Source organism: Scomber japonicus, chromosome 3 (assembly GCF_027409825.1).
Source record: "Scomber japonicus isolate fScoJap1 chromosome 3, fScoJap1.pri, whole genome shotgun sequence".
NCBI lineage: Eukaryota > Metazoa > Chordata > Actinopteri > Scombriformes > Scombridae > Scomber > Scomber japonicus.
In genome coordinates, this window is record NC_070580.1 from 15111098 (window position 1) to 15125845 (window position 14748).

Genomic DNA, 14748 nt, shown 5'->3' on the forward strand with positions numbered 1-14748 from the left:
ATAAAACAAGGCATGTTTAGCTGTGAGAACTGAATCATTACTAAAGCAGTCATAACAAAAGCAATAACGGATTAGGATATAAATTAATTCATTAAGATTAATTTGATGAAGATAATTATTTAAGAGACAAAAGGTCAGTACTGACTAGACTGTTGTGAAAGTGTAGCAGTGGACCCAAACACAGGACACTTCAGACAACAGGAATTTGACAAAATCTTCATTCAAGACTCAGGAAAAAGATACACAGATATAGGCAAACAGAAAAGAATCTGACAAGGACTGAATTGAAAACCATGATGAGGGGATGAGGAGCAGGTGACTTGGCAGAACAGGCAGGGAGCTGATTGGTTTGGGAAAGCACTGGGAGCAGGGAAGGACTAACAAGGCCGATATAGGACAGATGTGGAAACCCAGAATACACCCCCAAACTCAGAAAACACTAAGTAGGCACAAGAAAGTCTTACATGCCAGCAGGCTAAATGCAAACACAAAATCACTGTGTGCTACAGAGCTAAGATCATCTCAATGATGTACTAACTCTCAAAGGCCAAAAAATATGTATCTGTTCCTTTACCCGAAAAATGAGAGCGGGCAAAAAACTGAAGCATCACCACTTAGGATGAATTGCTTGAAAAGCACTTAAGTTGGCAGCTCAGTGAAACCAGCCTGAACACTTTATCAATACAGTCTGGTTATAAAGAACATACTTATTCTTAACCAGGTGAAGACGAAAGCATTTCAGATTTCACTTCAGTTCTGTATACTCTTCCAACTGAGTATCTGTCATCTGTCTTCCTCTCACTCAGACAGACAGGGACAAATGTCTTAGGGCAACTAGTGGAGAATGACAACTAAGGGAAATACAGCTAGACCGAAATGAAATGAAATGAAATAAAATGAAATGATCATTTAATGCATGTAGTTATGTAGCACTTGCTTGGAGTGTCAGTGGGTTCAGTCCAGACTAAAAACATCTCTACAACTATCACATATAAACATAAAAATAAGATAAAATGAAGTGAAAACACAATACATAGAGGGCATACTTCAGTGGTGGTAATTTGAGACCCTATTAGACTATAGACTAGATTATAAAATAGAAACTAAAAACTTCACAAAATTAAAACTTCACACTTAATTTTGATAAAGTATGTTATTTAATATGGTAAATCAAGAAGGCGTTAACAATGTATGTATGTACTGTATCTGATATGGGAAACCCTTAATCAGCTTTATGTACAGTATATGCATGTGGTGTTGATGAGTCTTTGCCAGCCTTTCTCTGGCATTTTCCCCAGCACTTGGTACTTTGGGAATGAGAATCTCACTAATTAGGCAGCCTTAATCACTGCTTTTCTCCTCCTCTTCCTTCCCACTCCTTTCCCACTCCCACTCTCTCCCCTCCTTTTCTGTCCTAGCTCCCCACTTCAGTTTTGCCCCCTTTTTCTCCCCACTGCTCTTCATACCTTTTGAGTCATTTTGATTCAGCTTAACTCTGCCCATGTTATCTCTCTCTCTCTCTCTCTCTACATACATTTTCTTCATCTCTTCCTTTATATCTTCTCTTTCTCTCTGTGGGGTTGATGAGTGAGTTATCCTGCTGTAATTAACGTGGGAGAGAAGTGAGGATCAAGGAACCAGGAAACACCCCTGGTTTCCTCTGCACAGCAGCAGTGTGTGAAAGCACCTTCATTAATCAGGCTTCTGTAAATGTGTGCGTGTGCATGTGAAGAAGTCTTGAAAAAAACTGAAGAAACAGTAGAAAAGACATTATAAACAACCTGACACCATTTTTTTAAAGGAGTATTTTCTTTTCATCCCCTTTCCCTCCTGACCTCATCTGTCTTTTTCCTTACACAGTTTGGGAGAACGGAGGTGATAGACAACACCCTGAACCCCGACTTTGTTCGAAAGTACATCTTGGACTACTTTTTTGAGGAGAAGCAGAACCTTCGCTTTGACTTGTGAGTAATTTCCTTTGAAGTCGTATCATCAGTGTGCCTTCTCACTTGCCCTCAGTCCTTACTACCATCCATTTTTATCTCTCTCAATTCTGTGCTGATTGAAAATATCAGTTAAGTTAGCTCAGTCTCAAGAAACTGACCTCATGATTAGTATCAGTAACGATTAGTGACATAGCAATTACTTTCATATTCTCTGGCATCATTTTCTCTTTTCATCAAGCAGTCTCTATCCTCTCTATCCTCTCCTTGAGGATTTTCAAGTTCAACTTTATCTCTTTCTGACATGAATGGCAATCTCAGTGGGTTGGTCTTTCTAGACTGACAGATTTGTACAACTTGCACATGGATTGCCATGAAATTTTGTACAGCTGTCAATGATGCCCGGAGGATGAATCCTAATTGTGAGGATGAAATTTGTGATTTTAAGTGAATATAATCAAAAACTGTCTGATGTTTCCATCAGACTAAATTGTAGTCCTTTTGGTGACCCCTTACCTTTTAATCTCGCTCCATCATTTGATGAAAAATAAAAAATAAAATTATGACATTACCATCAACCTTAGTTGTACTCTATGTTTAGTGCTAATAAGCAACTGTTTACATGCTAACATGCTAAAAATGCAGAAAATGACTCTATATATCATATTATACCTGCTTGACGTGGGATGGATCGCTTGTTCGTTGTGACCCTGTTGACTTGCTGATGTTAGCATTGATTTAAAAGCATGGCTGTGCCTACCTATAGCCTCACAGAGCTGCTATGACATGGCTGTAAAATCTAAGTCTTATTTAATATATCAACATGATCATTCTTCCATATGGGCTGTGATGTTGGCCAGCTTGTAGAGTTAACTGTCAGCTTTTTATGGTCTGGAAATCCAAAGAATGCTGTCTCAGCACTTGTTTTATTTTGTTCAGCTCTTTTATAGATGCAGTTTATTTTCATATGAAATCACATAAACAACCATTTCCTCGAACCTCTTTCAAAAGAATGCCCTGTAACACAACCCTCCTTTATATCTTCTGCAGCTATGCCATCAAACAATATAAAAATAGATACAATTTGGTAACTCTATCTTTTGATCTTTCATTTGAATTAATGGTGAAAGACAAAGTATAGCCGGGTTTATGCAGCCTAACAGCATCTTTACTTAAATAATACCCCATTCTTATCTGATTGTGCTTGATTAACCTCTTGGTGAACTAGATCAATCGTTTCATCAGATCTTTAATCTTAGTACATCACATATGTTCCATTTTCCTCACTTTCATTGCTTTATATTCACATGCAAATCAGATCAGGACCAACACTCATTATTATGGAAGAAGAGAAAAGGTCTTATTGAACCCCTCACCACTTGCCCTGCCCCACAGATAGTAACATCTGAAAAGATACTAAGGTCCTCCTCTCTTTTTATCTTGGCTTATTGTATATTTTACACATACGATGACCTTCGTCCTCTTTTATGTCTCATGATGTCCACCCACATCTTTACTTACTAGGATTTTGTCTAGTGTTTTTTCTGTTTATTTCTTTTATTTTGTGTTTTCTTACCACTCAATTATACACTTCCACAATTGCTGTCATATCCTGTCATATTCTTCTTCTGAGTTTTTCTAAACCTACAAACAAACAAAACATCTCAAAAGCTAAAACTTTCAAGCCACAAATTGGGAATATGGTGTTCCAGTGTAATTCTTTCTGCCTCAGATGATGACACATAACCATTTGAAATCTGCCATTTAAGAGCATATCAATCAAAATGACTCCACTTAGATAATAATCTCTTGTACAGTGGATAAAGTGGAAATTGCTGCTTTATTGTGTTCCCTTTCAGGTATGACGTTGATTCCAAAAGCCCAGACCTGTCCAAACATGTGAGTGCTCATTCTTATTTTAACCTTGAATCACTGATAAGTGGAGCTCAGTCTTGAAGAAAATCTGAATTATTGGCTTGAATGCCTCGAAAAATGAAAAAAGGAAATATTGGTTGTTGAAATGAGTGATTTGAGATCGGCTGAATCCTTTATCAGTGGTCTCATGGTGACATTATTTCTTCTTCCTGTATGTTTTCTATTTAGGTGTTGCCTGCTGCATGTTGTCTCCTTGATGAAATAAAGCAAACCCTTTTGTAGTGCCTGATCCATAGTAATATCCAAATACAATTGTTTCTTTTTCTTTTAATACAATGAGTTACAGAAATTCTCCATGTTGCAATTTGCCATGCAAATGCAATTTCTTATATCTCACAGTGTAGCTTTATGTAGTCTTATATATTTTCTCCTTTGTTGTAGTCAGTGTTAGGCATTGTGCAATTACTTTCTTTACAGCCATATAGAAAAGCTTCAGTTTTACAATGCTTTTAACCATTAGTTTCTATTCTAAGCAACATACTCACTTTTCTACAGTATTTTTGTTTCAATAGCGTAGCATATGCTGTTTTGTCACAAGTATGGAAACTATGATGACTGAAAGCATTGACCAAAGTTTGCTATCAAAATAATCCGTTTTGATGATTATTTGATGTATTTGGATGACCCGGGCTTGCATTTTTTCATCACTAGCTTTAATTCCACCCACTGTATGCTTAGGTTTGAGTTTTTTGGACAGTTATGGCATAGATTGTTGTGTCCTTTCCATTCCCACCTCATCATCTTGAGCAGTGCTAGGAGTGCTAGGTATTGTATAGTGTTGTGTTCTTGTATATGATGTGCCCTGTTGTTATTGTTGTTGTTATTGTCACTGTTATTGTTGCTGCTGCTGCCCAACCTTTCTGGAAGCCTGCAGAACTCAACGTAGGTCCCAACATCTCTCTCACTTCTGACACTGCATGGCCGCTGTCTTACATTAATGATCCTTCTCTCAAGAGGAAGGATGGTGTCACTGATCTGAGTGGGTGCTGTCTCAATCAAGCCAAGCTATCTGTGCAACCCTTAACCGCTGTTATCTCTCTTTCCACTCAAAGGGATCCACAGTGGCTATATTGGGGGGAAAAAACAGACATCTGGTCTTTAAATAGTTCATGTTTTTGTTGACACTTATGAATAATGGTGAGATTTTCAACAGCTTTTGATAGGATCAGGCTCTCCCTAGTGATGGTGAGTGGAAACAATGGGCATAACAGACCCAAGATACACTATATCCTGATGCTGACATTTTTAGTTTGCCCTGTCTGCCAAGGCAAAAATCTCTGGTTTTGATTATCCTGCAATTGTTTAAAAAAAAAAAGAAGAAATCTATGTTGAAAAACAAGCATGTTTTTTTCCTTCCAAGAATTGTCTAATGTACCAGATTAATGCCAATGATGCTGAGAGGCTGTCTACTTCTAAAAGTCTCATAGTGTTCTTTGTCATTGTCCATAATGCTTTCAGTCCCTCCATCTTTTCGCATTTGTCTGTTATCCTCAACAGTTCATCGAGCATGCTTACCATGCATATGTATCTACTGACCTTAATGGCATAGTGCCTTTTGAGTTCAGTTCAACAAATGTGCTTCCCATTTCACATCAAAACTGGACATGATGTCAAAATGTTGAGAACATCATTTGTGATCTTTGAAGAAAAGGAGTCTCACAGCTGACAGCAAACCATTAAGTTTTTATGTTGCACTTTGTAGTTTGCAAACATAGTATACAATGTGGTCATGTGACACCATCTAAATCAATAATTATTGTGTTAGTTTTTAATAGAAGATGTCACACAAAAAAAACAAAAAAACATTCATCCTGCTGGGTAAAAATGTGGATGGATGAACAGGACATATTTTAATCCTACAAATTTGAAGAAGCATGAAGGGACATTAGGCGTGTCTCCACTGCAGGAACTTCCCCCACAGGGCCATTTACAGGAACTTTTACGGGGGCCAACGGAGTACCTACTCCAGGGTAGGTACTCCCTTCGGCCCTGACAAGCTCCTGTTTGGGGCTTGAGGTTAACCCGGCGCTGATTGGCTAAACCTAGCAGGCTCTGACGCCACCAGAAAGCACCAAAACAACCAGCATTTTTAAAATCCAGCAGAAGGGGAGCATAAGCCTAGCAGACACCGCTGTAGACAACAAGAAAACAGCAGACGATGAGGTGCAGGTATTGATTGCCGTCTACGGCACCGAAGAGATTCAGAGGGGGTTTGTAATCGCAAAATGATTACATGGCGATCGAAACTCATGACGTCGCCGAGGGGTCCTACTCTGCAGTGGAGACACGGCCACTGAGAGGGCCGAGTGAGAGGACGATTCCTGTAGAAGTTCCTACCCCCTCCTTTTACTAGGAACTCCTGCAGTGGAAACGTGGCTATTGGTAGACACAGATTCTTGAATTTGACGTTTTGTATGGGTTTTAAGTGGTAAAAGACAAGGAATGCTACTAAGTTTCACGTCTGACCAAACCCTAACATTGATTTGTTGTGTGTACTCCACAAATACCTGCCCTCTATTTTTTCCTCCTGACAGGACTTTTTAGGTCAGACGTTCTGCACTCTCGGGGAGATTGTTGGATCACCAGCCAGCCGACTGGAGAAACCACTGGGGTGAGTACAATTTTAGTGTGAAGTGTTTAGTGTGAACTATTCCAAATGTGATTAGGGAACACCATGGTGTGTGAAAAGGGGAAGACCGTAGACTGTATGAAGATGGATGTAGCGAGGTGTGACACAACCCACTGGTTTGCGCTGGAGCCACTTTGAAGCCCAGACTTACAGCTAATGGTTAGCTCAATCTTTTCTGTTCTGAGCTTATTGTATACGATTACATCTCCTGTGTGTCTGCATGAGGAAAGGACAAGTTATGAACCTGACATCACATCACTGAGAGAAAACATCACATGTCTAGATGAATTTAATTTACAAATGCATTAAAATATTCCTGTAAATGCAGTGGTCAAGTTTAAGTTTCGTAATTGTTTTATTTAAGTTCATAATTATTTTATAGGGGTGGGGAAATTTCTCGTTTAGAAGATGCATCGCGAGGGGGACATGGACGACTCTGCATCGAGTATCAAAAATCAAGAATTGATTATTTAAACATTAGTTAATAACTTGATGTTGAGGAACGACAAACCTTTGTACTTTGAACTTTACTGTAAACTTTCAACGCTGTCACTTAGCTAATGCTAACGTTAGCGGAGCGGCGCAGCTAACGAAAACAGATTCAACACACTGCAACATGAAACAACGTAACTCTGAGGTGAATAAAATTAGTCGGTGCACTCCGCTCTCAGTTTGTTACTCTCATACAGGCAGATGAGCTTCACCCCTACTAGGTCTATACTATTGACTTATTATGGTCTACTTATTTTAATGTTAAAACACTTTAACATGCATCTTGAATGTTGACATTCAGATTTTTACAGTACTTTCTAAATAAAAAACAGGGTTCATGTGTATCTGACTACTTGTATCAGTTGATGAAAAATTAGCCACGCAGTAAGAAAAATACAATGAGGATGTAATAAGTTGAGATACATCAATAATAATCATTTTAGAATCAAATCATAGCCCTCTGAATCAGATTTTAATCAAATCCTGAGGTGCCCTTATTATTTTAACATTGTTACTGTACCAGCTGCAAGAAATAGCCTAATAGGCTCAATAGTCTACATAAACCCACTGTGTTTTACAAATGGCACCCTGAAGATAACCCATCTAGAAAGATGGCAGATTGCAGCCAACACTCAGCACAAAACACTGCACCTTGTAGTATTAAGCCATCTGTCTGAACCAGACCCTTCAGGCTTAGGTTGGGAAGCAGAACTTTCATGTGTTGGTGAAATCTACTGAATGCAACAAGAATGCACATTTTGAGCTTAATAGGGTACAATAACGGTGTTAAGTTATGAGCAAGTGTGTTGCTATTCCACAGTCACATGTCTGATATTGTGGAAGTATAGAGTTGACTTTGCTTGACTTTCCTTGTGATGAGAAAGGTTTAGAAAGAGAGAAAGAGTGAGATTAAAAAAGTGAAATGGCAGAAAGAGGAGGAGAAGGAAGAAGAGACATGGGTGAATTAGAAAGAGACAAGAAGAAAAGACATTGATCAGACAAAGACGGAGAGGAAGGGAGGGGGAGACAACACATCCTACAGATGTTTTCTACAGATAATTATTGTCATTAAAGGAAAGGGTGAAGCCACGAACAAAATTACCCAAATTACTGTTCATCTCCTCATCCTGTGCTCTCACACTGGCTGAGAAAAATGTAGTGTTAATGGGGTATCCTTTAATCTGTCTTTATACAAGTTCCATCCATCATCATCAGTCGGCTAGGCTATTTCTGTTCAATTCAGGTGAAGTCATTTTAAAGTCACATTCAGTAGAATTTACTAGTTCTTACGTCTGAATCTGAAATAACTGAATATTAAATTCCAATTTTAAAATGTATGACATGTTATCGACATGTTCTAATATCGGTGAACATTTGACATTAAATCAAATTTTGATTTGTCTGATACTTTAGTTTATGATTAAATGCTTGCGAAAGTAATCACATTACTAAAGCTAGAATGGTAGGTGTGAGCATGTCAGTATACTGGCATTAGTATTTAGTTGAAAACACCACTGTGCATAAGTGCAGGCTCAGAGAATGGCTGTCAACTCGTATCCAAATTAACATAATACGTGATGTGATGACACTGTACAACAAGCTGCTGCTATCTTAGTTTGGTTTTGGGAGTAAAAAGATCTCCTAATTTCATTTTCAAGTGTAGTGCTGTGTTTACAGAGAGAATACACTGGCCCTCATGCATCATTAATTTGAGCTTAAAGGATAATTCCCATTTATTATAACTTCAGTCTTTTTCAGTAAATGGTACTCAAAAACAATATTATCTTTGTAATAACCATAGGATCTTACATACTGTTTTTACATAGCAAACATTATTGGAAATTAAACGGAAAATGCATGAGGAAGATGATATACCTTATACTGATTGTCCATTTTTTCTATGAAAGTGTATAAGGTTAAAGAGAAGGGGTTTCTGGACAACTGCAGAGTTTGGAAGCAACTACATATGATGTATTTCTGCAGTCATATGTCAAGCAAATGCTGACTGGTAAAACAATACCCCGCTTCAAACACCCATATTTAAAACAGAGAACACAGACATGTTTACTTAGAGTCGTTGGGTTGCAACTGGTGACCTTTTCTGGGCTTTCTCTTCTGTTTCTGGTTGTTTCCTGACACGTGACAGCATTTCATAGTATTGCATAAATCCACAAAATCAAAGACTCAGAAGTATTTTATAGGCTCCACACATGATGTTTGACATGGTCATCAGGGATGTGCTGTTTAGAGAGACAGAAGTCTCAGATAATGCAGTAAGCATTTTATGCTGCAGTACTAAATATGTCTGTCCCTCCCTACAGTAAGCCCCAGATGATGACACAGTTGCTAAACTGTTGCAAAAAACATTTTTTGACAGTGCGTGTGAGTTTCCCCGGTGGTACATATTGATGGTGCTTATTAAGGGGACTTCAGCAGTGCAAATACAAGTGGGCTTTAAGCATCTATATTGAGACCATATCCCTTAATGATATTATTTCAAGTTTAATATCAAACCATTTCTCTATTAATTGAGAACGTATATGGCATGGTTAAAAAGGGAAATAGAGGTCTTTGCCAAATTATTCATTTTTAATTTGGGATACTCTGCAGCTGAGAGATAACACAACTGCTTGCCCAATTTAGTCTTGTGGCAGCTTTTAATCTGTCTTTACAGGCTACATAATCAAGCTCTCCTTGTGGTGGAAACCTCTCAAACTGAAATGTCCAAGTTGCTCTTTTGCTATTTCCACTATGTAGGGCAGATGTAAGGAAGGCGGAGCAGCAAGATTTTCTATGAACTGACCAGCCACCAAACCAGTATAACATTGAGTGTATCATGTGTACATGATTCAGTTTTTTTGATATGGTTTCATTTTGAAGTTGTAAATATCTGATCACACCAAGGTGTAATTTATTTTACTTTATTTACCATATTTAGTGCACTGACAGTGTTGTTAATCAGACTGGCTGGTGAGTTAGGACCACTTCCATACTGTGGTCTTACACAACAGCTGGATGAATGATGTGTGATTTTGGTGCATACACAGTGGAAAAACACCATCAGATATTAACCATCACTGCGATTAAAGACCTGACTGTTTATGTTGATCAGTAAATTCAACAGGAGAGATTGTGCTTTGGCTTTGTATTAGATTCTTTGGGGGAGAATCACTGAGGCGGAGGAACAATGAGAAACACACACGCAAGCACATGTAAAGTGATGTATTGCCCTGATAGATCTGCTACCCAGTGGAGTTTGTTTTCATGTTTCTGTGGTAATGAATAGTGATTCATATTCCATTGCTTGGAAATGTCAAGACATTTGTCTAAGCTTTCCTTAACCAATGGGAAAATGTTTTAGAGCATTTGTTTTTCATGACTGCCTGCACCTGATTTTATTTTTAAAAACCTGCTTCTCTTCATGCTTCCTCACACACACACACACACACACACACACACAGAGAGACATACATAAAATTGAATAAATCTGGTATATGAGGGTGTCTCTGACTGTTCGTTCTACCTAAATGCATTATGATCACAAGTACACAACAACCTGTGTTTCGTTCATTGTAAATTATACAGTGCAGTATATCATAGAAGATATTCATAAATGTAAATCTAAATATTGGATTATTGCTTGAGCTCACCGTTTTTCCGCTTTCCCTTTGGTCTTTGTACATGAATTCACACGTCATCGGATCATGGTCACGTTTGGGGACATTATACAGAGTTACATTCATTTACTGTAGACTAACCCTGACCCTAACCACCACCACTACTTGCCTAACCTTAACCACTGACGCAAACATCAGCTTTTCCCCAGTTAGGGACATGATTTTCATCCCGTTTTGAAAAGCCGTTCCTAATTAACTAGTCTTTAATTTCAAATTTGTGCCCAAAAGTAACCTATGACAGATCCACACACACACACACACACACACACACACACACACACACACACACACACACACACACATAAACACACACACTGGCATGTAGGCAAAATTAATCTAATCTAATCTACTCTAGTGCCTATGTTTGTGTGGCTTCTTCTATGTTTCCTGTGTGCTGGAGTGGTCTCAGAGGGAATCTGTAAATAATAGAGCAGTAAACAAAGATCTTCAAGAAGCTTTGAAACCACAAAATTGTTACATTAATTATAGTGAATGCTAATTACTTTGTGCCTTACAGTACAATTCAGCCCTCTCACAATAGCTAAAGATTACAAATATGAACAAGTAGCTCTAAAATCAATCAGCATGGAGGAGACTGACAAGAACAGTCATAGGCTGTGCAGAAATGTTGAAGTCTTCAGAGACAGATCTGCAAGCATGTCACTGGATTAAATGGACCGCCATGTATTAATATCACATACACAGTTTAATGGCTGACATACACTGAATATTGTTTTTCTGTGTCAATTCTTACTGTCCCCTTTCTGCCATTTCCTGGTGAATTGTGTTGTGCTGCAGTGTTTTACCAGACTATTAATTATGGTTTGTTGTGAGTGTCTTTGTCATCAGCGTTTCTCTCCCGGTCTGGTTGTCTATGTGCTCCAAACAAACAACCACTCACTGAATGGCTACTGATGCCCCTCTCCCCCTCTCTCTCTCTCTTTACCTTCAGGAGCTTTTTTTTCTATAATGAAAATCATAATGGCTGCTGCCTAATTAAACAGGCACTAATTTCAGGAAGATTAAAGCCATTACAATTAGCCATGGAAAAGGGAGAATAAAAGACAACACTAAAATACACACTCAGGCATTCATCTGCCATTTAACCAAGGTACAGAATTTATTAAATCAATTTACTGTGTGTGTGTGTGTGTGTGTGTGTGTGTGTGTGTGTGTGTGTGTGTGTGTGTGTGTGTGTGTGTGTGTGTGTGTGTGTGTATAGAGAATAATGAAAGAATATGGCCATGTTTTGAGCTTTGCATATATTAAAGTTAAAGATAAGGAATTAAAGTTAGCCAAAACAGATGACATCCTTCACATTAATGAGACACTGTGCTTCTTAAAGTTACAGTTGAATCATTTTAGGTAGTTTAGGTGTTCAAAAACACATGACTGAACAGCTATTGTAATGCAACCTCAATAGCTGCTTAGCCAACTGCAAAGTCCTTGAAATGGTATGATATGAATAGGTAACTCTGGTAGAGACCAAATTACAGCAACATGTGTGAACAAAAGTATTTGTTAAAAAGAAATGACAGTTTATTACAGGAGTATTTTACTAATGATGGACATGTGTTACAATGCACCCATTCATTCATTACAGTGATTGGAGCCTGATTCCAATAACACCATATAAATGAAGCTTGTGTAACAATAATGTGACAACAATCTTAAACAAACCTTAAAACCTTGTAACTTCAGAAAAACCTTGTTGTGTGCTGTAGTTATAGCATAGAGGTCCATCTGTGGTATGTAAGCAGTCTCAGTGCCATCAGTGAAGGATGTTTCCTTGGCAACACCTACTACTTCCTCATTCACTGAGCAGGTGTAGTGTAAGGCAATCATAATTAACTAAATAATTTCATGCAGAGTTGGATGTTTTGCTAGGGAAACTGAACTGACCTTGATTCTGCAGATCCTGATCAGTTCAACTTTATATTATCTAACAGATTAAAAGCTGAAGGTACTGCTTGACTTCATAAGTGAAGCAACTTGAAGATCAGAGCAGTAGATATTTTTCACAGCAGACAGTCCTGCTGTCATTCAAACATGTCTTTCAGTGACATCTTATCAAACCTCATCTATTATCCAGAGGCAGTGTGGTCTAAATATATTTTTTGAGTTTACGGGGATATTTATTTATAATCTGATGCCACACGTGACTCCACGTTCTCCATTTCCTAAAATGTTAATGAAACTTATTCAGTGTGTGTGTGTGTGTGTGTGTGTGTGTGTGTGTGTGTGTGACAGAGAGAAAGAAAGAGAGAAAAACAGAGAGCTTCTGCTAAACAAGACATTTGTTTCATCTGAACATCAAAGGCACCCTGCTCTTTTATGATTGCTTCAGATTTTACAGTGCTCTCTTGCCACAGGCCTCAAATGCATATTTTATTAAAGAGATTAAAATTCTCTTGTCATTTTTTATTTACATAGGGAAATGATTTAAACTGAGAGCACAGTGACTAAGCTAACTGCATGAGTAATCTGTCTCTTTACTTAGTTCTTTAAGGTTTTGGAACATTTAGAGCAGTAAATGCTACAGTACACGCATGCCACATGTGATTCATCATTATCATATTGTAATCAGTTATATACGTATTGATAAAAACAGAGATATGGCATAAATGTGTATGCAAAACATGCACACCACTCCAGACATATGTAGTGATACTTATTAAAACAAGTATGTAAGTAAGAAATGAAATCTAATATGGAACATTATTCTTTTCAGTTGTTAGTTGCTTTTGATTGCTTATTGTTTGTTACATGATCTTTTTCACTTAGTCTGCTTTTAGTGTTTTTACTTGGACACAGACGCTTGTTTATCATGAGGGATTTGATGATGATTTAGAAATCACTGCTGCTGATGATTAACAGGTGCATTTTTATGGATTATCAGCAATATAGCTACCATTAATAGCCTCTGCTGTACATAATGCTCTTGTAGATAAACAGGTGATGCGCAGTTGTTTGAGAATTGTATTTTTCATTTCAAAATACATATTTGGTGAAAATGCATTTGGTCTTTCTTGTGCTGTTAATGCAAACTTTAAACTATAAAGTGCTCACAATTTTTTTCTGGCTCTGGCCCCTTGAATATTTAAATTGTGATGATGAGGCTCAATCTAGTTTGGTTATTGTCTGGAAGCTGTTTCTTCTTTCATTTCTTCTCTTTGGTCCACAATTACTGTGAGAGGTTGTTGAAAGGCTAGTCAGTAAGCGTGATGTTTGTTTGTGTGTGTACATCTCGGGAAGAGAGAAAAACTGTTTTCTTGAAGATAGAATAAACAACACCTAACTGTGCGAGGGAAATACAGCCTTTTACATTACCATAAAAAGTAGGAGTTGGAATTATCTAAACATCCCACTAGCTAATTTAGCATGCTGCTGCTTTTCTGTTTCTAATATGACTGCAGACAAAATGTTTACATAAGTGAGAAATTAATTGTGCCAAGGTTTCTTATGTTTTGTTCTGTGTTTACAGTGAAAAGTATTGCAAATTTGCTACTCACCTGCAGGTGTGTTGATATAGAGGAGAAAAGTAATAAATGGAAACAAGTTGATTACTTTCTTTATTAGCTTTCCCTGCATAATTTAAATTCTTGCTCAGCCGTTTAAAGCAAATGTAGCACTATTGGACTGCCCTTTAATCATTATTCATTCTTTGTTCATTCTCTCACAGAGGCTACACTTTAAGCACCTGTGTTTTAGCAGAGTCAGAGCTTCCAGTCTTATCCCCAAATAAATGTCCAGGTGGTGGACACAATGTCATTCAAATTGTTCCAATGCAAATGCAATAAAATAAAACTGGTCTGCAATGGATGCTACCACTTTAAAGCTTGAAACAATCATTTTTTGTTCAGACTCCAATAGAGAGGGTTTTGATTTATGTTTGTTATGGCCTGCAGTTTATCACACGTCAACCTCATGTATGTTTCATATCATGCATGATTCGTCAATAACACAAGTGCCAATGGAAAAAACCCGACTACTGACTGAGATCCCATGACTTTATGTCTAGAGTCACCAGCAGGTCAAATTTTCACCTATCCAATGAACATCTACTGGATAG

At 37.8% G+C, this 14748-nt stretch overlaps 1 protein-coding gene across 2 annotated transcripts in view; it reads left to right on the forward strand.

Moving 5' to 3' along the window:
- Nucleotides 1–14748, forward strand: part of cpne5b (copine Vb) — a 121065-nt gene that overhangs the window by 37504 nt on the left and 68813 nt on the right. The window contains exons 4-7 of one of the 2 annotated variants that reach the window (XM_053315219.1): nt 1861–1964; nt 3803–3842; nt 4746–4760; nt 6413–6489. In XM_053315219.1, the coding sequence (XP_053171194.1) occupies nt 1861–1964; nt 3803–3842; nt 4746–4760; nt 6413–6489 (236 nt within the window). The remainder of the gene's footprint in view (nt 1–1860; nt 1965–3802; nt 3843–4745; nt 4761–6412; nt 6490–14748) is intronic. The other variant, XM_053315217.1, reaches the window with a different exon arrangement.